Source organism: Elephas maximus, chromosome 6 (genome assembly GCF_024166365.1).
Source record: "Elephas maximus indicus isolate mEleMax1 chromosome 6, mEleMax1 primary haplotype, whole genome shotgun sequence".
In the NCBI taxonomy this organism is placed as follows: Eukaryota; Metazoa; Chordata; class Mammalia; order Proboscidea; family Elephantidae; genus Elephas; species Elephas maximus.
The window spans coordinates 104,608,975-104,632,010 of record NC_064824.1 but is presented as its reverse complement, the minus strand read 5'-3'; the positions used below and the strand labels follow the sequence as shown (position 1 = coordinate 104,632,010).

At 43.5% G+C, this 23,036-nt stretch overlaps 1 protein-coding gene across 4 annotated transcripts in view; it reads right to left on the bottom strand.

Moving 5' to 3' along the window:
* NRP2 (neuropilin 2) overlaps nt 1-23,036 on the bottom strand; it is a 129,993-nt gene that overhangs the window by 6,090 nt on the left and 100,867 nt on the right. For 2 of the 4 annotated variants that reach the window (XM_049888925.1, XM_049888926.1), the window contains exon 16: nt 87-137. In XM_049888925.1, the coding sequence (XP_049744882.1) occupies nt 87-137 (51 nt within the window). Of the gene's footprint in view, nt 1-86; nt 138-11,001; nt 17,838-23,036 lie in introns of those variants that run through there. The other 2 variants (XM_049888927.1, XM_049888928.1) reach the window with 1 other exon arrangement.

Below are 23,036 nucleotides of genomic sequence, written 5' to 3'. Positions count from 1 at the left end.
CCAGTACACTGGACATTATTTTTGTTGATGTCTTTATAACCAAACTTGAATTTCATGATTACCTGCTAAATCATAGCAATACTCACCATCAATTTCCTCATCATAGCCCCCTCTACCGTGTATTTCTGGGATGTCCACTATAATGAAAAAAGAAAACAAACCAAGTTATAACAAGTTCTATCAGTATGGTTAAAAGGCAGAATGCAATCTTCTTGAGGCTGGCTCCTCTGTATGGTGGACAGATAGAGAATCACCATCAGCTTCTAGATCATTTAATATATATACATTATTGGATCATTGCCCCTTCATGTAACTTGTTTTTATTTCCAGTAACAACCAGAAGAACAGAACAATAAGAAAAGCCAGGTCTTTAATGCTAAGTTGTGTCTTTAAAACGATTATTATTCATTACCAGTGGGCTTTGTCTTAAGGCAATTCAACAGCATCTACGCCATTACTGTGATGCCCATTTAGTGTAGCACGTGTCACCTTCTCATACGATGCACCTACATAGGCACAAAGTACAGAGTCTTTTTCCTCTCAGTTGCAAATAAATGTACAGTAATTTAAGGAAAACACATTTCATCATTATGTGTTTTAGTGTAGGCGTAGAACTGGAAAAAATGTCATAATGCCTGTCCACCTCCACATATCTATGCTAATATCTCTCATCTCTCTCTCCCAGCCTATTTTTCCTATTGGCTTTCTTCACAGTTTAGAATAGATCACACATGGGCATCCAATCTGACTAGTCCAGGCTTGAATAGAGCTAAGTTAATTTACTCTGAATGTTCTCCAGTATTATCACTATCTATCAGACTCTTTTTTTATGATAATGTTTTGGGATAATACAGGTCTGTCCATTCACTATGCTGTCCACAAATCAGGTCCAATGAATATTACCTGTCTGAAAGGGCAAAACACAATAAAAAAAGAGAGTCAAATATGTGCTGAAGAGCAGGAGCTTATCATTTCTTCCTATCTCACAAGTTAATTATGGCTGTCCAGGCATTCAGCTCAAGATGGCCCCAGTGAATGTATGCAGCCCTTGTGGAGTTTCGTTCAGTCCAAGGTCAGGTGAAAAACTGTGAGTTCAGCACTATAAATTGATATTATAAAATGACTGCCCTGACAGGGAACACAACAGAGAGTCCCTGACAGAGCAGGAGAAAAGTATGGTGCAGAGCTCAAATTCACATAAAAACGCTAGACTTAATGGTCTGACTAAGACTGGAGGAACCCTTGAAGCCATGACCCCCAAACACTCTGTTAACCCAGAACCAAAACCATTCCCGAAGCCCACTCTTCAGACAAAGATTAGACTGGACTATAAAACATAAAATAATATTCGTGAGGACTATGCTTCTTAGTTCAAGCAGGTATATGAGACCAAATGGGTGGCTCCTGTCCAGAGGCAGGATAAGAAGACAGAAAGGGACAGGAGCTGGTTGAATGGACATGGGAAACCCAGGATGGAAAGGGGCACTGTGCTGTCACATTATAGGAATTGCAACTAGTGTCACATAACAGTAAAAGAAAAGTAAACAAAAAATCAAAGTTTAAAACCCCAAACCCAAACCATGGAGTATCATATAAGACGAAAAACAACTTCAGATGGACCTGAGCTTCTTCCTCATGAGCACTACATTCAGGAATGATCTACTTGACCATGACCTAAACTGAGCCTCCATTTGTCACTGCCAGACTTGAAATCCAATCTTTTCCTGCAGGCGGCAGTTTTAATCATGTTAGAAGTCTTCTTCATTCCTGGCCAAAGCTCTCAGGCACATCTCATCCCCTTAGTTGCTAGTGAGGGATGCACAAGATAGCGTGCCAAGAACCCACTTGGAAGGACCTGGGCCCTGCCTGCCACATGCTATGTGGCACTGTTCCTCCATAAATCCAGCCTGTTCTGGCATTTTGCGCCACAGCAACTGGCACCTGCAGGCCACGCCAGCTTCCCCACTTTGATTCCCACCCCTTGTATTATTGTCCAGGTCCCTACAAAGCAGGCTGTTTCCTTGGAATGAAGACATGAACATGAATCAACAAGAGGCAGGTGGTGTCTATCACAGGGATCAAATCAAGTTTGTCAAAGTCAATCCAGAGCTCTTTTCTAAACTTAAGGGGGGAAAAAAAAAGTGAAGATGGGAGAAAATGGTCACATTTCCAATAATTAATCATTTTGATGGGATGCTCATATGTCTTAACACCTTCACAGTTAAAAGATGAGAAACACTGGATAAAAATATATGAATCAGCATCGGAGGAGAACTGTGGGGCTCTTGCCAGTGGCTTCTGGGCCAAATCCTGTCCTTGCTTTTAGGGATTTCGCCCCTGCCAAGGATGTGACAAATTCTTGGAAGCTAGAATGCCATCCTGCTCCATCTCATACCCTCAGGGAGGAACTCTTAGGGAGCTATTGATCACGGGCTAGAAAAGGGTGAATGTGGCATTGATCTTGGAGGGAGGGTAAAGTGATGGTCATAACTACGAGAATACTCTGTCCTAGGAGACCACAGCCTGCTGTCTCTGGGGCTTCTGTTGCTTTCTTTCTTTTTTTTTTTTTAATTGTACTTGAGATGAAGGTTTACAGAACAAACTAGTTTCTCATCAAACAGTACACACATTGTTCTATGACATTGGTTAACAACACCATGACATGTCAACACTCTCCCTTCTCAGCCCTGGGCTCCTTATTACCAGCTTTTCTGTTCCCTCCTGCCTTCCAGTGCCTCCCCAGGCCTGGTGCGCCCCTTTAGTCTTGTTTTGGTCCATGGGCCTGTTCAATCTTTGGCTGAAGGGTGAACCTCAGTAGTGACTTCCTTACTGAGCTGAAAGGGTGTCGGGGGCCATACTCTGAGGGTTTCTCCAGTCTCTTCTGTTGCTTTATTATCTAGAGGCAGAGAGCTGGACAAGATGACCGTTTAAGAACTGGTCTGGTTCTAAGGTACTAAGAAATCGATTGCCCAGATGTGGCTGAGATTTCTGCACCTGGAGAATCAAAAGCTACTTAAGGTGAAGAAGAACATTTTAGTGGCTTGACTTGGGCGTTTTATATGATTACTGCTCCCAGGAGTTTGGGTGAGTGGGAAGGGGTCAAAAAAAGGATAAATTAATCAACATTTTCCAAAGCACATCTGTTTACCAAGGCTTAAAGAAAGAATGGCACGCTGGGGAAAATTCAAATAAAGGGAATATTTGTATAAAAAGCAATTTACTTTGATAGCAATTTTCTCTATTCCTCTTGATAATATCTCTGATATCTGTGTTTGATTCAGAGCTTTCTCTTTCCAAAGTCTCTTTGCCCTTAACAGGTTACTTTCCTTTCCTGTCAAGTACAGCAGATAAATTTCAGCTTGTTTCCTGAGAATGTTGGCAGGAAGAGTGTTTCTGCACTAGGTCCCCGTAGTTCTAGCAAAGACAAGGCAAGGGAGGGTAGCTGCCAAGAAGAAATCCAGGGGGAAAGGTACTAGCCCTTCCTGGGGGTAGGAGGGAGAAGTGGTGAGTGAGGAGCTCAAGCAGCACCTCCCTGAGAAGGGGAAATGGCACTACAGGATGGAAGACCCAGCTGGGGAGGTGAGGGAAGATAGCAGGAGAATGTGAGGAACACAGACGTAGAATTTTGTTTTTAATTTCCTTTAACGGAGAAAAACTTGAAGAGGACCTTCTAGGACTCTATTTTAGTGAATGGGTGTGTTTGTGAGAAGGCGGGGGCAGAGAAGAATGGGCCACACCTCTAGGAGAACAAAGATCAGGAATGGATCTTACCACCCACAGGACTTGCACTTTCAACCTGTGTGCACACATGACCCCATTTCCTTTGGGTCCCTACGTGGATTCAATCTCAGGTCAGTCTGACTCCAAAGCCAGCAGCCTAACTCTCAGTATTGTATTAGGGCCCGAGGAGATTCCTAAGTCTGCCCACAAGTTCTTCTGTTGTGGGCAGAACATTGCAACTACCACTATATCACTACTACCCCATTCTAACAGAAGAAAGGGTCTGTCTGCCTTGTCTTGGATCCTGACTGGCTGGATGTGTACTCTCTGGCTGTTTGTCTGAGTCACTGGCTGACCATTTTGGTCAGAATTCATGGGGCTAGACATGAATGTGAAAATGTGGTGATCTAATATTTGGGGCTTCACATTTTCCCATGGTAGGCATTACCCAGAAAGAGAAAGTTAATTTACATTAGTCTTCAAAGGAAAATCTTAAGCAAGCAAACAAGTAACCGACCAACCAACCAGCCAGCCAGCCATCATTTATAAGAGGGCTCACTAGGTGCCCAGGAATCATACTGAGGGCTTTGAGAACAAAGATATACGGGACCAGGTCTCTACCATCAGGACCCTTCCACTTGGATGGGGAACAAAGATTCATTCATGTCAAAATAGTATAAGAGAAAGGCTATTTGTGGTGGGAACTTCAATGCTACAGGAGTATGGGGCATGAAAACAAAAACAAAAACAAAAAACTCGCTGCTGTTGAGTTCACTCTGACTCATAGTGACCCTAACGGACAGAGTAAAACTGCCCCAGAGGGTTTCCAAGGAGTAGCTGGTGGATTTGAACTGCCGACCTTTGGGCTAGCAGGCGAAATCTTAGCCACTGGGCCATTGCCAGGAAGGAAAATTTGGGAGTGGGATGTGTTGGAATTGAGGCTTCTGCAAGGTGGGGGTTGGGAGAGTCCTATATCCTTTACCTGTTTGTTTGATAGGAATGATTTCAAATGTGGCCACTGAGCCTTTTTACTCATGTACTGATCTCTCGGCTTTTTGTTCGTATTCACTTTTATCAGACCCACCAAGGACTTCAAAGTGATTGCCTTGCCTGGCCACAAATCTTCTACCCTGTATTTCCCTCGGTGGGTGTCAGGTCTCTTCAGCAGCTGCTGCAGACAAACCAGTAAGAGAAACTGGTGAACTAATGAGTAACTGGCAGGGAGGTTAATAGAGTTTGAGTAATCAAGTGTGGCCCAGTAGCTGTGACTTAAAACAAAACAAAACCTCAGCAAAACCTGGTCATTTTCATATTGAGTAAAAATTTCTAGCGCTAAACCCCATTGCTTTCTCAGGTGTTGCTTCCCTTAGCATCGTCAAGAGATGTATTAGGTACATGGTGAAGAGTGATTCAAGGCACTACCCATTTCCTATTGTCCTGATTTTTCAGAGCAAGAGAGCCATACTAGTTATTAAAATCCACTGGACTGTTTCAGAGCTCCCCCATCTTAGAAGAGTCACGTCTTCTCTAGTGCCTTGTAAGTAAATTGCAACACTACAACACAAACAGTAAACAAACCAAAACTACTCCAGTGAGATACGTTTCTCCCTGAGGGGTCTGGAACACGGCCTGGTGTTGTAAGACCACACATGCTATTCAGGGGAAACACCCTCAGGGACACTTCCAACCTGCAGCCGGGAAATTCCCCAGTGACTGCGATTTAGGTCTCAAACCAGAATGCCCTCTCTCTCACAGTTCTTCTCATCCATTCTCTCTCTCTCTCTCTCACACACATTCTTTATCTTTCCTCTCTCCCTTGTTTTCTTCCTTTTTTCATCTTAAATTAAGAGTTTTTGGGACTGGCATTCTATCATTAGTTTGCTTTTCTGTAGTTTCTTACAGAAAAATTGCAAGTGCCCTTTCAGCCCGTCCACTATGCTGGGGACTGCACTGAGTGTATTGGGCTTGATATTGTTCTGCTTACTTTCTGCATCATAAAGGGAGTTTCAGAAGATTGCTAGGAGAACAAGACTTCTGCCCAAAACCACTGACTACTTTTTGATAAATGATTTAAGACAGTCGGTCCTTGGGTCACTTGTACACAGATCATTTCAGGACGCTGACTTGCATTAGTTGTCTTTGAAGAGTCCCTTCCATGTCAACTCTGAGCAGTGGAGTCAGAGGCCTGGTTGAAGCTGACAATAGATTTGCCATCAGGATGGATAGCAGAGACACTCTAAGGACACTTTGATGTCAGCATCTCTCTGAAGGGACCAGTATGGGATATAAGCAGCACTGGGAGTAGAGTCCCTGGGTGGTGCAAATGGTTAAGTACTCAGCTCCTAACTGAAAGGTTGGTGATCCAAATCCACCCGGGGTGCCTTGGGAGAGAGGTCTGGCAATCTACTTCGGAAAGATCACAGCCATTGAAAACCCTGTAGAGTACAATTCTACTCTGAAACACATGGGGTCACCAGGAATTGGAATTGACCGGACAGAGACTGGTTTGGTTTGGCTGAATTGGGAGCAGGGTGCCTACTTCTTGTTTGGGTTGTGCTACTCATCCTAGTTGTAAGCACTTGGGCAGGTCATTAAACCTCCCTGAGGCTCAGCTCACTCCATAAAGTAACCTCTGATGTTCCTTCCTGCTTGAAAATTCTGTAGTCTTTATGGAAAAAAAAAAAGCAACTGATAAAGATCTTTCTGATGAGGGTTATCTGAGCAGGCTGCTGGAACGAGGTAGACATTGTGACTTCTACGTGAGAGGGTGCTTTTGCCCCACACTGCTCACTGCCTCGTTCTTCACCCCAGGTCTGTCCTATTCAGGAAGTGGTAGCGCCCAGAAGTCATCCATCTTAAGGTGGGCATGGAAAGAGACGACAATGAAAAGGGCAGGTAAAGGGAAGAGATGAGGTTCCATCTTTTCAATACTTGATGGTTTTGCTTAGGAAACAGTCCTAGTAATACAGGAACTAAAAAGTGTCTAAATTGTGCCCCAAGTTTTAAATGTTCACCTTAACTGAGGTAGGACTGATAAAGCCTTGTGAAAAGCAGTTTTAACATGTCCACTTAATCCACCCAACTTCAACTAGCCTTTAAAGCAAGGGTCTAAGAATCGCTTACACACAGGAAATCATTGCAATCCTTCATTTTCACAGGTACCAGGCGTCATCACTTCTATTTTAAAGATGAAGGAATTGAGGAAGGAGGGTAAAAAAAAAAAATGCAGTAAGTTATTGAAGAAATCAACAGTAGAACTGAGAGTAAACCACAGATTTTCGACACCTTGTTCAGGCAGGCCTGTGATTTATTTGAGAGAAGTTCTTGGCCACTTAGAGCCTTTGCTGAATTTGATTCCAAGTTCCTGAACCCCCTAAACCAGAAGAGATAAAAACAAACAAACAAAACCAAACTGCCCCACTGGGTTTCCAAGGCTGTTATTTTTAAGGAAGCAGACCTCTACATCTTTCTACCATGGGGTGGCTGGTGGATCTGAACCGCTGACCTTTTGGTTAGCAGCCAAGCACTTAACCACTTTGCCACCAGGGCTCCTCCCAACCCCCCTGAGCCAGCTAAATTACTGGATTGTTCAGATGGGTTTTCAGATGGGAGTAGCCTTCAAAAAATTCTCTCAACCATTTTGCTTTGATCCCAGCAGGAAGTATAACACTGAGACCCAAATAAGTGAGAAATAATGAAGGACTAAGGATATATTTCTTGGCTCTTCAAAGTGTTTAATTCAGTTTAACATATAGTAATAGATGAAGCTCCCCCGCCCCCCAACACACGCACTCAATTTTCTTAATTCAGTTTGTTCATCCCCAGTTGCAGTAAGAAGCCAAAAGTTCAGATGTTGATCTAAACTTTGCCAAATCTCCTCCTTTAAAAAGTCGGGCTACTTGAGAGCCATTTATCCCTTGCTGGGTTTGGCTTGAGTTTAGGAACACTACCAGAGGATACTTTATCATGGGTTTTTATCTCTTGGGCCACAGCCAAATCTATGTAAGGTCATGAAAAAATACTTTTGGAGTTTTTCAAATGGTTTCAAGCTGGAAGAGAGAAGGGGGCTTGGTTTGAGATTACTGGAAGAGTTTGATCTTGAATTTAGTCATACTTTTCTATTATTTTTAGTTGAATAACTAGGAGGAAAGACTAAAAAGGATTGGAAATACTGACTGCAAACAAGAAGGCTGTGAAATGACCTAATAATATTTTCAAGTGTGGAGGCAGATGAGCAGCTGAGGCTGGAATGGCTCCACTGAGCCCCAACAACGGCATGAAAATAAGAAAAATGCAGCCAGAGAAATGTTTAGCTATAAAGACAGGTTTCGCAGTTGTGCAGACTGGAAAACCCAGCAGCACTGATGGTGGAAAATTCTGGAATCTTTTTTTTTTAAATCTTAGGTGTTTGAAAAATCAGAGATATTTTCCATCTCTGTAGGTACATAGGCCGACAAAAAAAAAAAAAAAGGCTCTTTATACTTTTATTTGTTGACTTGTTTTTGTTTTTTTTCCATACTAGGGTATGCATATGGGAAAAACACAGAAAACATCAGGATAAAGTTTCCTTTTTTTGGTATTTTTTTCCCTTTCCCTCTGCGTTATTTGTTCTTGAGATGGTAGGAAAATAGTTTTATTTCTTTACATTTCAAGTGGGCTTTGGCATTTCTTCTGTCCTCCAGTCCCAAATATCAAAAAGAGGTATGCATAATAGAAATGTCACTTAGGTGGCGTGGTTTGGCAAAATCTGGGTCAAGTTAAGAGGAGGGAGTCAAAGAAACAAAACTGGATCCACTTCCAATGTGAGAAATCATGTCTTCTTAAAGGTTGTCCCTCATATTTTTGAAGGTCCTTGAAAAATGCTCTTTGTATCTCACCAAGAGAACTCACTTGTATCGCACCAGGAGAATCGGCTAAACTTAAAAGCTGGTGCTTCTTTGGAACACAAGAATGAATGGCTTTGGAGGTGCCAAAAAGGTACCTCTCTCTATTCATTCAAGAGATGATTTCTTTCAGTAGCTTACTGGTGACTGAGGACTGAGGCTTAAACTTAAGGTTTGGTCTCCTATAAGAACGCCAAGTACTTGGAAGAAGTAGCCAGTGAAACCTGCCTAGACCTTTGTGTGATGAAATCTGACCCATAGCTTTCTGAAATAGGGCTTTGGGAGGGCACACAAAGTGCTGAGTGCCAGTGGAGAAGAAAACAGACCACCAGGAAAGGTGGAAGGTATGGAAAGAGGAGGTTAGAGGTTGAAGATGAACAGCATCTGGCACAAAGGCAGATGGGTGCAGATCATGTCTTCCTTAGGGAAAGAGGGGTGGGATGGTGGCCCTATCAGGAGTTGCAGAGCCAGAAGGTGATGATGATGTTGTGGATCCATGGCTTCACATGAACACCATTATTACTGAGTGCACGTTTTGGGTCTACAGGTGGCTGGGGCTAATGAGGCACCTCTGGTGCTCTTTGACATACCCATGGCAGCCCCGTCCAGGTCCTAATGACTATCTTCCCACCTTCAGTAACAGCTGTCAGGACTGCCCTTGGAAACAATGCACAAGCCCCCACCAGCCTTCACTGTCCTTATACCCCTTCTTCTAGCCCCTTGGAGGTAGTAAGGAAACACAAAAGCACAAAAAGAGTCTTTAATAGACTGTGCTAAAATGAAGCCTCACTAGGCAGCAGGCGGCTGAGAATAGGACTTTGGTCAAGGCCAGCTCCTGCTCAAAGCTTTCTCTGCACTTCCATCACTACTGGAGCTGGCTGCTCTCTAACAAGTTGCAGAGAACTTGAGTCCAGGCATTTTGTTAAGAAGTCCTGCCGCCTGAGAAAGAAACTGCTATTGTTGAAAGGCAAGACATGGTACAATATCATTCCAGTATTGGATCAGAGCTTTTGCTTTTGGGAATCTTAATGATATTACAAGGGTTCAATTTTGCACAATTACACAAAGAAGACAAAACAAGGTGAGCATGTGCTTGTTGAAATGTTTTAGTCCACCCAGACCTCACACTCATGCTGTTCTTTCCAGAGCCATCCAGAGTTATATACCCATGCCCCCTGCCCATGAGGAAGCAGTCTTAGATTTCTGGCTGGTCAGAGAAAGCCCGCAAAGCACATATGTGGCCATGGCCACTATTCATCATGCTCAGAGTCAAAGTCACATTATCATGACCCTTTTGTCTTAATGCACGATAGAAATCAGGGCAGTGCTGTTGGAAGGAATGGTGTTTCTGATTAACAGGTCCCTTGGCTTCTCCTCTACCCATCACTCCTTGCAGAAGCCGTTTGGGGCTAGTAGCTTTGCCTACATATATAAACATCTCACTAGAAAACAACCTTGCCTCCTGGCACCTTTCCTCGGGGGACAAGAACCTGAAGCTCCTCTGAAGAAAGCTGGATGCCTCCTTTCACCTGGAAGGTCTGCTCCTTTCAGGGCCAGTGCGGGGCGGGGGGTGGGTGGGGGGCCTGGCTCACAAGGCCTCAAGGATTTGAAGCTTTCTCTTGGCGTGTGGGCCTACCTGTGGCTGCTGGAATATTTTAGTTTGCAGCACAAGACTGTGCACTGACCTTAAAGGATGTTTTTTACATGAATTTTTTAGTAGAAAACATAAATAAATAACAGCGAGGCCCAGCACAGTCACTCTTTGAAGAAACCAAGTGGAACTCATTAATCATGGAGAACAGGGCTCTGCCGGCTGACCCCAAGGATAGAATTAACTACTGTGCCACAGCTCTGGTGAGCTGCCGTGTAGAGCCACGGCTTTTTTCTCCACAAACTGGCAATGGTTAAAAAAAAAAAAAAGTTCTGGAGAAACCATCCTTGAGATTAAAATTCCCTTCAGCTAAAACTTGCAAACACTACATCCATTTCAGAGAAAGAGAAATAGTAGCAGAGATTGTCATTTGTGCAAATGTTGCAGGGGATATAATCCTGGACGTCCCCTAGTCTCTGTTACCCTCCCAAATGGGGCTAGATTCTTTTTAAAAAAGTAAAACTCTGCCATTTGAATCAGCTATTAAAAACAAAAACAAATGCATTATCTGACCTAGAAATTTGGTCCTAGAGAAACATATACACAATAAGGCAAATTCAAGGATGTTCACTACAGTATTGTTTACAACGGTAAAAAAAGTAGACACAACCTGAATGCCCATCAATAGGGGAGAAGTGAAAAAACTATGGTACATCAATACAATATGGAATGCTTTGCAACAGCTAAAAAGGATGGGATAAATCTGTCTGTATGTACTAAAGTTATTGTCAAGAATTGTCAAGTAAAAAGCAAGTCATCCAACAAAATGAACGAACACTATGATATCATGTATGCAAAAAAAAAAAACAAACAAAAAAACCCCAAAAAGCAATCCAAACTCCAGCCAAATCAAACCACATAATTCTACATGGACATATATGTTTGTAAAGTGAAAAAAAAAAAGGTCAGGAAATATATATTCTGGATCACCTTTCTTGGTTATTTCCAGTGAAGAGAGTGGAATTGGTCAAGAGTAAGGTGAACTTCTGCTTTTTTTGTATTGGTTGTACTTTTTGAGGATGTAGTCATGTATAACTTGTGAGTTCCAAAAAAATAAAAAGCCCAGCCAGCTACTATCCTAAAATTTCTCACAACGACCTCTTTCAGTATCTACAATCACTACGGAGACACAATGTGGGGATTGCAACCAATGTCACAAAGCAATTTGTGTATAAAGTTTTGAATAAGACTAATTTTGTGCTGTAAACGCTTACCTAAAGCATACACACACACACACACACATACAAATAGCCACCATTGAAATAAGCCACTAAGAAAAGATGTTCCTCCACCAACACCCAGTCTTGCCTTCAGCATCTCTGTTGCTGATCCTTCCAATGACCTTTCCTGTTTCTTGGTCCAATGCCTCTGGAATTTTATTTCAGTGTTTTTGGATCTCAGAGGTCAGCCCAAGAACAATGACTTGGCCTAGAAGAGAGGAGAATGTTGCTGAATCTCCTGCCCACTGGGCTTGGGGTAAGAGTAGCTTCTGCTGGTTGCTCTGAAACTCTTAGATTCTCCATTGTTCCATGCCATGGTAAATGGGCTTTTGTTCTTTGGCGAGTTCCCAAATCTTATATATCTTCAGTGCTTAGATGTGGGGCCAAACGAACCTCCTCCAAGTAGTCGGTGAATGCATAGGTACTCTGGCTGAAGCTTCTAAGTGTGGATTTCTGATTGTATCTAACCTCTATACATATCCCAGTGCACCTGATCTATGTAAGGCTTAATTAAATCTTACATGATTCCTACATTTTAATTTATTTATACAAGGTGATTCTCTCCCCTGCTTATTCTAAGACCATCAGCTGGTGCTCCTGTCTCCCCTCCTTCTTCTCTGGTTGGATTTGTTTTGTGTTTTCTTTGGGCCATCACTGAAGTGGATGAAAGGCAAATTACAGCTGTGAGAGCCCCAGTGAGCTGCACAATTAAAGAGAAAAAACAAGCCCGCACCTACAGGTCTGCAGTTTGGCTCTGATGTGTGGCCCACAACGCAGCCAAATCAGAACTTGAAGAACTTCTTTTTCATCACAGATTACAGAAAGGCCACAAGGCTTTTGCAAAACAACTGTAGGGTGAGTGAGGAAAACAAACACGGGGCCACATCGGGCTGGCTGAGCTTCTGTTATCCTGGCTAGGAGGGCAGTGGTTGAAGCAAGTATGCACATTCAAACCATCAGAAAGGACCTGGTAAGAGCAGAAACAGACCATACTTGGGCCTTGACACCTGGTATTTATGATCCACGGAAACACAGTTTCTGTAGTATTTATGCTCGGGCAACATCTGAAATACTACACTGAGGAATGATTACTGGTAACAGTGCTGCATTCAGTGTCTAAGATTGGAGTCCTGACAGTCTTTGTCCTTCTGAAAAAAAGGAGTCAGAAAAAAAAAAAGCCCGTGCTGTCGAGTTGATTCCAGCTCATAGCGACCCTATAGTGGAGTACGCCTAAAATAAGCCACAGGACTAAAACCAAGGTGGGAAAAGCAACGATGAAATTCCCAAATGTGGCTCCAATAAAAAGTAATGCTAACAGAGCATGCCAATGCCAGTTGCTGTTGAGTTGATTCCAACTCATAGAGACCCCATGTATGTCAGAGAAGAACTGTGTTCTACAGGGTTTTCAATGGCTGATTTTTTGAAAGTAGATCATCAGGCCTTTCTTCCAAGGTGCCTCCAGATGGACTCAAACCTTCAACCTTTTGGTTAGCAGCTGAGCATATTAGTCATTAGCACCACCCAGGGACTACCAAAGGCTTGGCGAATTTGGTCCCAGGTCAATTCAGGAAAGTGTTGACAGCCTGGGTCTTTGCTTGAAATAACTACTTTTGAGATGCTTTCGTTTCATCCTTTAATAATGGGAACAAATGGCATTAAGGAAAGCCCAACGTTGTCTAGACAAAATGGTTATCATTATATGAACCAACAATGCTCTAGTCATGGACATTCTACTAAATTCTACAGAGGACAGATAGTGACATTTATACTGAACCATCGTACTGATGGGGCTTTCTGCAAGATCTGAAACCAGAAGCCCATCTCCTTTGAGCATCACTTGGACAGGTTTTATGAATGCTCCTCCCAGGATCTAGCTTGATAGGAAGAAAAGCCGGATTCTGGCAGAAATAGGGTCTTCTGGACATGTCCTTTTCCTCAGGACGTTCAGGGATAGTGCCCAGAGCCTCTAGGAAGGCTCTTGGGTTGATGGAATGTTCCTAATGGGTGGGGGTATTTGGAAAATCCTTCCATGACCTCTTGTTGACCACCACCTAGAAACCTTGAGCAGCTGGGAAGTTGTCTTTTTCTAATCTCCTTCTGGTAAAAACATTTTATATAACTAGATCACTAAACTATCCAAAGAGAAGGACCAAAAAAAAAAGCTTGTCAAACAAGCTCTGGCTTTTTGTGTAAGTTTCCCTAATCCCTTTCCTCAGAGTTTTTATAGTGTTGCTTTTATAGACATTTCTCCCTGATTGTTCCAGGTTCACGGAAATCATGTGATTATCTTCATTACTTGATAAAAAATGAAATCTAGGATATCTGAGTCCTGAAGATGGCTACAAGTTCCCGTTTTGTCTGAGAAAGTGCTCATAAATTGGAAACCAGCGTCCCCATGGAAGCAATAATTTGGTAGGTGAGGGTTACGATGTTGCTGTTTCTTCTCCAAAGGAAGCTCTCTCTCTCCGTAGAACTGAGTACATGATTCAGCTTAGCTGGTCCCACTCCCGCTGGGGCCTTTGAAAGTACAGTCCCATCTCCAGAGATTTGCCATCAAGAGAAATTTTGTGGAATCACATTTAGCAATTTAGCACTTAGCAACTTTTGCAAAATCCCACACCAATCGTAAAAGTTGGCTCAGCTGCACAAATTGGATAAACTCCTAACAAGCAGTAATAAAAATAAAAGAAGGAAAAGCTGGCATTCGGCCTCAAGGAGAAAACCCACCTACCTCCCACAGAAATGCCCTGTAGCTCAGAAGGTGATGTGACAACTTTGGAAACATCAGTTGGTTCAAAGCCTACATTTCAACTTTGTTCTCACAGGCAAAGTGGAAAAAAAAAAAAAAAACCCAGATGTTTGTATAAAAATATCATCATTTTATTACATTCCACACAATACATTTTCAAATAGTTTCCAACGTCCACAAGTTATTTTGACACACAGGCAACTGAGCAATGCAAGGGGTGTCACAGTTACAGGGGGAGGGGGTAGGAACAGGAAGTAAAAATCTTGACATTTTCTTGTTTCGTTGTTGTTCTTTGGTAATTTTTTTATTATTTAGGTGTTTGTTTGCCTGCTAGTTCATTTTAAAGAGAGTCTTTTTAAAGATGGGGTATCAACCTCAGACATATTACTGGATTTCCTATTCAATTCTGGCTTTAATCCCAAAAATGTGGGACAAGGGAAACGATAATTTCACTTTATTTTCAGCATCATGGTTTATCACTGGCAATGTTATGATTTTTCCCCCTTTTTCTGCCTCTGCCACTAATTAGGTGATAACAATTCCTAATATAATATCAAGGAAGGGAATGTTACCTCAGAGACAAGGGGTCCCCTCCTGGAGGTGTTGACGTGAAACCTCTACTAAGGCAAGAAGCTTTACTAGAGCGAGGCCTTGGATTCGTTCATTCATTCATTTATATTTTAATAGTTGCTATCACATCTTTGTCTTCTGAGAAGCAATTCTTTAACACATGCATGCATGCATTCACCTGTCCAGATATTTCTCTTAAAAGACAGTGACCCTTCCCTCTCTCCATGAAATACATTATTTTGCTTTTCAAAGCTGCAAGGCATGACATTTCTACAGAACTGCCCTTTTAGCATAGCACCTGGCTAATACTATGGAGTTGCTGGGCAGAGAGCAGGAAGGAGAGAAAGGAAGGAGAGGGAGGGGGAAAAGAAGGGGAGAGGGAGGAAGGAGGAGAGAGGAGAGGAGAGAGAGAAAGTGACAATCCCAGCTGAAACGTAGCCTGGCATTCACGTAAGATTTGAGCAGTCCTGTACTGTCAACTATGGCCTATACATAAAGATGATGTGTTTTCCCCACATGGGGCATCAGATAAAGATGCAGCAAGTTCACAGAAGTTGTTGTCATCTCCTTTTAAAGAAGGGAAATCCTCAAGGGTATGTGGTAACTCAGCCAGTTGCTACACTGGCTGGATTTTCCAAGTGTTATTTCCAGCCTCCAGGGGTGTCTACAGGGATGCCAATCATTTCCAGGTGATGCCTGGCCCCAAACACACAACTGGTTGTGGACATTAGCACACCTTAGATACAAAACCCTTAGGGACCTGGCACAGAAGTCGCCACATGGAATCCTCCCCTGCCCATCCTCTCTCTCCAATTAATGCTGGGGTGGGCCACTTCTAGAAGTCTCGAGGTGTCTCCTGCCCTCTAGCCTTTCATCTTTTTTTGGAAGGGCTGCTGTGATTGAGCGAGAGTAGCTCTTTGAAACAGAGTGAGAGTGGGAGAGCACCGTTCTTTCGGGAGGATAAAACAAACCAGATGTGAAAGTGAGTGTGTGTGCTGGAGGGACATAACTGGATATGCTGAAAGAGTGCGAAAAGTCTCTCTCTCCCAAGAAGAAGGAAAAAAAATCACTAGTATTTTGTTTTCAGAGGTTACCTGCAGGCGTTCAGCCCAGGCAACCATCTTTAGAGAGAAATCTTACACTTCCCCAGTGAGGACCTGGCAGAAAGATGAGAAATAAACACCCCCAAGGCTGAGCCAAGGTACACTGAGAGTCTTGTTAAAACACACATTTTCTACCAATGAAACTGACTTATTTAATCTATCCTTTATACAGTATCATTAGGCAATTTCTCTCTAATATCCCTTTCTCTGCGTTGCGTTGCTTAGAGAGGACAAACGGACAGCAATGGATTTATCTTCATTATACCTTCTCTCTTACAATGCAGCAACACCTGGACACGCCAGGCCAGCCTGCTAGGGTGTATTTACCAGATGCCACTAATGCTTTAAGGGGTCGCACACTGGCACATTTAAAAAAGGCTTACTTTCTATTCTCTCATAATACTTAAGTAAATCAGGTAGACAGCTTTATATTTGAGTGGCTACAGATTCAGGCACACATGAACACCGTGAAAGGAAAGCAAATGATCCCTTTTTCCCCATATTTTACAAATGCTATTACAATGATCAATACAAAGCAAAGAATACGGTATTTAACCTTCGTATTCAACCCCATCCCACGTCGGGCCCAGTGAACCCCCAGGGTGAGGAGACTTTCAAAAGACATTTCAGTCCTTCCTTCGCCCTCCTCTCCTTCTGCTCTCGATGTAAACAGACTACTGCTTTTTCTACATCACTCTCAGATTTCTTATTTTCTATGACTTATTCCAAGATTGGACTTAACCAATAAAAGCTAAACATTCATTATGAGATTTTCTTTTATAAGGCAACATGAGACAGATTTGCTTCAGGGCTGGAAGTGAGATGGTTCCGTCTGCACCAATGGCTGTTCTCCTGTTACTTCAAAGACACCAGGAGACATGACAAGGGGTCATGTCTGAGTCCATTGGGGGAACCTTCGTCTTGGGTCAGGTGGGCTGGGGGTGGGGAAAGGGATGGGAAGGGCCACATTTCATTCCGTGTGACCTCTATTTTTTAGGTACCTGGAGATGATAATGATGGCCAACAGAAACCCAGCCAGAGCTAGATAAGGCAACAAAAAGCTTCAATCTCTTCTCCAAGTAAACAAAACTAGTACAGTATATTATTTTCTTGTAAAATGTACCCTAGGAGAAGTAACACAAGAGTTAAAGGGGGCCTTCACTGAACACTCTCACATACCCCCACACACAGTGAACCACATACTCCCTCACACACCCACACACAGAGCTACTCACACACGCAAATGTATACTATGTACAGACACACAGGTCCAGGCTTCCCATCAAGTCTCCTGGCAGACTGCCCACCGAGAGGAAGTATGGGATAAGGCAAGGGGAAAAACAAGGGACCAGTCTCTGGAACAAAACCAGCTGAGCCTTGAGTTGTGAAGTGCTTAGGGTGGTATCTCTTCTCAAAATAATCCAAGATGCAGCATTAGAGTTGGGTGTTGTTGGTTTGGAATCAACAAAGGAAGAAGAAGAAAAATAAAGAAGCCAAGGAGAATGGTTGGGATGGATAAAAACGCACAGGGTTTGGGGACCTGGGAGAGAGATGTCCTAGAGTTCACACAGAGACTAGGCGAGGAGAAAAAAGTGCAAAATCGAGGCAACGTGTTTGCAGTCTTTCTTGTTTGTTTTGGGTGCTGTCCTTGCTTCGGCCCTCAGCAGTGGGAGCCTCGGTCTTGCTCTAGCTTAATGGTTAGGGTGGGCTCCACTGCCAGAGGGGCCCCGTTGGTGTAGTGGGAGGTTTTGTAGGTGATGGAGTGATCAGTCTTCTTGGCCGCATAGCGGAACCGGTGGTAGTGGAGCACGAGGGCCAGCGTGACGGAGACCAGCACCAGCACGGCGCCCCCGGCGGCTATTACGTAATACCAGTAGGCTGGGATGGGCTGCACGGGCACCGTGTCCACTGTGGGCTCGGTCCCTGGTAGAAGGGTGCCCCCTGGTGGAGAGACACAGAAGAGTGTTGCTAGGCTGAGAGCATGCAGACTAATCAAAAAAAAATTAATTAGAAAAAGAAAAAGAAGAAACACACACATGCTTTGGAGTGGGCTGGGGAGAGGACAGGGGACTAAGGTGGTACTGAGCATCCAGTACGTGCCAAGAACTTTTAAACGATATTATTTCCTATTCACGACCTCCTGAGGTAGGTACTGTCATACCCATTTTACAAATGAGGGCACAGAGGACTAGAGAGGTTAAATTAACAATGGTCATACAGCTAGGAAGTGCCAGAGTAGGGGATTCAACTGTATGATTACAAAATCCTTTTCTTTCTGTTAAACCACAATGACTTTATAATACATAATAAAAAAAAAAAGTGTAATAATACTCACTCGCACACACATACGCACAGGTAAATGGTGCTGAAATAACTTCTGAGATTCGGCAGGGTAGATCCTCCAAACGAGTGGAAATACTGTATTTGGTCTGGCTGGCCAGCATTCTCAAACAATGTATTAATTAGGCTGGCTAGACTTGAAGGTACATTCCACTTTGGCTTGCCAAGCCTTCCGTGCCCACCGAAATCAGCCTGGTCTCGTCTAAACAGGTCAATTTCCGCTGTCAAGCAGTGACTAATGTATCTTCATTTTTTAATTGGACAGGGGATTTAAAGAGCAGATTGGAAGGGAAGTTGCAACAAAAAATGTGGGCACAAAATGATAGCAGGTATGTGAGAGCGAGAGTGAGTGAGTGAGAGCAAAGAGAGAGATGATTTTTAATCACGGAAAAGACTGAGCCGGGAAGAGAAGCTAGGAGAGGATTTAGAAGGCAACCATATTCACTGGCCGGCCTCTGGTTGCCATGGAGATGATGTAGTAGATTTAAGCCCAGGGTAACTCTGGGGAAAGACTGGCTAGAGTCCCACTCGATGCAAAACAGTGCTACAACTTGATTCTCCCAAAGATTTACATCAGATGAGAATCTGGATCAGAATGGGCTGAGGAGTTTTGAGCTTGCCAAAACCAGACGTGATCTTTACTTCTGAAAAATGGTGTATGCTTAACCCATGAAAAATGCCTCCCTAGCTGCTTGTATCAAGTGGTGATGGCCAGAAAGATGTCTTCTCTACCCACGGGATGCTCCTGGAGGGGAGCCCTGGACAGGAGGTGTCTTCATGTACTGTTGGTCCTACCCTGTGGGTGTGTCTGGCTGAGAGGCAGGCTGGGCTCACTCATGTTTTTGTTTCTCCCCTGTGAGACTCGGAGCTCCTCGTGCAGAGAAACTCACTCTCCTCTGGGTTTCCACCTAAGATGTGCGTGCACATCGGAGCCTCTCATAAGGGCTTGGGGAAGAAAAGACTGAACTGAAGCTAAAACTATTTCTGAGTTAGTACTATCCAACTCCTATGGTTCCCGGAACACCAGAACTCCTCTCTTTGATTTGGGAAGTAGCTGTAGGTCAGGCTTTATAATGTCTTCTCAGAGGTGGGACAAAATAAGAACATTTTCCTTGGAACCTCATTTGGAGCCTGCCCACCTTCCCAGCTCCTGGACACCGGTTTCTCCAGTTCTAGGGCTCTCCCTCTGCTAAGGTGAAGGACTCATCAGTGTCTCTTGGGCCACGAGAGATCCCACAATACTGGAAGGGCTTCAAGGAGGACATGCTGCTCAGTACTACCACCCCCACCCCCCACCCCAGCAACATCCATAGACCCTGAGGTGGAAAGGCTCTCAGAATTCTAGGACCTCAAAAAAGCCCCTTTTGTTATCCCTGTATTCTCCCATGATACTGCCTATTCTCTTTTTCTTTGTTCCCCAATTTTCTGAGGGCTTTCTATGATTTTTAATAATTTCATTATTGTGTTGAGAAAGGACTCTCTTTTCTCTCACTTTTTTTTTTTTTGCCATATTGGAAATTATGCATAGAAACAGAGAAAACAAGGCGTTGAAAATGGCTCCTTGAAATGGCCAGCTTGCGAGTCACAGTGAACTGTTGTCAACTCATTATTCAGGTCACCAAGAGTATCTGCTGCCTGGCAACCATCCTGCTGTTGGGTTTTCATGCAGGCTTGCAAGAATCCCCGGGAAACAACCAAGTGTGCTGGGATGGGCCCAAAGTTCCTCAGAACCATCCCTCCTCTGCCCAAAGGCGTCCTCTGGTTTGTCTCTGATTGCAATTTGGCACCACAGTGAGGGCCATCCTCTAATGAGGCTTCAGCTCATCCGTCAGAGAAAAGGAAGGTGGTAAATCCACAGGGAGTAACTCCTTGTCTGAAACACCTGACCAGACCACAAAGGTAGAAGCACAAATTTTGTCAAACAGAAAAGTCACAACTGCCCATGTTCCTTCCATCACAACAAATTCTCAGTTCAAAGGTTTGCTTTCCTTCAGCCAAAATGCTGGTTTTCAACATTAAATACACCATCCAGGACTCAAAGTGCTGGGGCTGGGGAAGGTTGAGGCTTTAATGCTACTGTTAAAAGTGTTTCTTATGACAGAAACAAAATTGGGGTCCAGTGGGAAGAATCTAGGGAACCCACTGGAGGAAGGTTAAACCATAAAATGTGGATTATAGATCCGGAATCAGAGATACTGACCCATCACCTCAGAATTCTGCTGTTCTTTCGAAGACAAGCTCCACTTCTACTTTGGACAACTAAATCTCCTTCCCTACCAATTCCTCTCACTTGAAATGATCAACATGTAGAAAATTTTTGTGATAAAAGCCATTTAAAGGACATTATATTGGCTCCTTAAACATTTTCACTGGACATTTGTTTGGAGAAATGAAAAAAAAAAAAAACATACTATGTGAGTTTGTGTTTTTAATGTTAAGGGGGTTAGAAAAGAGAGGATACACCTAACAACCTTTCTCTCATCCCCCACAAACAACTTTTTGGTGACCTGCAGTCAGGGGCCAGAAGTTTCCTTGAACATTCTCTGGCTAATGAGAGTCAGTTCCCAAGGGCAGGTGGATTGTGCCAGTTTGGAGTCCGGTGCTGTGGCAGCCTTCAAGGGTTGTACGCTAATGAGGCTGTGCCAGAGAAGAGGACGTGACAACTCAGCAGGGGCTAAATCTCATTCGAAGCAAAGCACCTTCCCAGATAATAGTAGTAATCCAGTGAATGCCAGACGGATGGATGGATAGACGGATGTCATGGATTGAAACTGTGTCGACCAAAAATATTTGTCAACTTGGCTAGGACATGATTCCCAGTATTATGACTGTCTACCATTTTGTCATCTGATTTCCCTATGCGTTGTAAATCCTATCACTATAATGTAATGAGATGGATTAGTGGCAGTTACATTGATGAGATCTACAAGATTAGATAGTGTCTTAAGGCAATCTCTTTTGAGATATAAAAGATAGAAGTGAGCAGAAAGACATGGGAACCTCATACCACCAGGAAAGCAACACTGGGAGCAGAGTGTGTCCTTTGGACCCAGAGTTCCTGTGTGGAGAAGCTCCTAGTTCAGGAGAAGATTGATGACAAGAACCTTCCTCCAGAGGCAACAGAGAAAGAAAGCCTTCCCTTGGAGCTGGCACCCTGAATTTGGACTTGTAGCTTACTGGAGTATGAGAGAATAAATTTCTCTCTGTTGAAGCCATCCACTTGTGGTATTTTTGTTATAGCAGCACTAGATAACTAAGACAATGGATGAATGGATGAACAGATGGATAGACAGAGGAATATATTTTAGACCAACTTTCAGACTCGCTGGTAAACGTTGGTGACCCACTGGCACTTCACAGAACAATGAGACTAGACACTACTAGACACAATGAGTGCTAGACACTACTCTGCTAGTTCATATCATGCTTCTATGTGAAAATGGAAAGGGGTGTCCCCTTTGGGCAGATGCTACCTGCACCAGGGGCCCTGGTTGGTAAGTGGCTATATTTTAGCCTCACTTGCCTCCTCAGCCATATGGGGTGGCTGATACATTGCTTTACAAAAAAGGAGCCCGGACCAGGTGCCTCCAAATGGATGAAAGAGCATGTGTGAGCCTTCAGCCTCACCCAGAGCTTGTGAAGAGATGACCTGAACTTGCCCTTGGATTGTTCCAGCTTCTTCAGCTTACTTTTTTTTTTTTAATTGGAAAATACTTTCAACTCCTGAACTATTTTTCATTAATTTCCACCCCCTATCTATTTCTCTACCAAGTTTTTTCATTGTGTGAGATAATGAGAAACAGATATTTAAATAGTCAATAGCTCCAAGTGTACTTGCAAGGTTGAGCAGGCTTCCACCTGTAAAGGTCTGAGTCCTCTGGAGAAAGGGGCAATGCGAATGCAAAGATTTGAATTTTGAGAACCAATAAATCCTGAGAAGCCACACATGGGAGATAATAAGGAAAAAATTACATAGTATGAGTGTTCCCTCCATTTCTCTTGTGAAAATAAGGTTACTGAATTAATCAGCAATGGGGAAATGTAGCCATAACAATAGCTACAGTGAGCAGACATTTCCTGTGTGCGAGGCGTTGGGCCATGCGCTACACAGAATCATCCTGTTTACTCCTCATGACAATCTATGAAGTACCTACTATTATCCTCCTCATTTTCAGATGTCGGACCTGAGGATGTGAGAGGATAAGAGGTTTTCTCATGGTGTCGTCTAGAGGAAAATTGAGGAGGTGCGCAGAGAAGCACACAGTGAAATTCAACTAGTGGTCCAGAGCCCCTGATGCACATTGACGCTGATGGTAGGTGGTACAGCCAGGACTACAGCCGGCTGGACAGAATGCTCAGCCTATGCTCTAATCCAGGAGTCAGCTAACTATGGCCTGTAGGCTAAACCAGCCCGCTGCATGTTTTTGTAAATAAAGTTTTATTAGAGGAGGCCTGGTGGTCCAGTGGTTAAGAGCTCAGCTGCTGACCAAAAGGTCAGCAGTTGAAATCCACCAGCAGCTCCTTGGGAACCCTTTGGGGCAGTTTTACTCTGTCCTCTAGGGTCACTGTGAGTCGGAATCGACTCCACAGAAACGGGTTTTTATTGGAACACAGTCATGCTCATTTGGTTAGGTATTGTTTCTGGCTGGTTTCACATGACAATGGCAGAGTTGAGCAGTTGCAACAAAGACTATGCCCAACAAAGTCCAAAATATTTACTATCTGGCCCTTTACAGGAAAAGTTTATGGACCCCCCAGTCTAACCAAGTAGGGATGGAACAGGAAGCAGCCTCCTCTTTC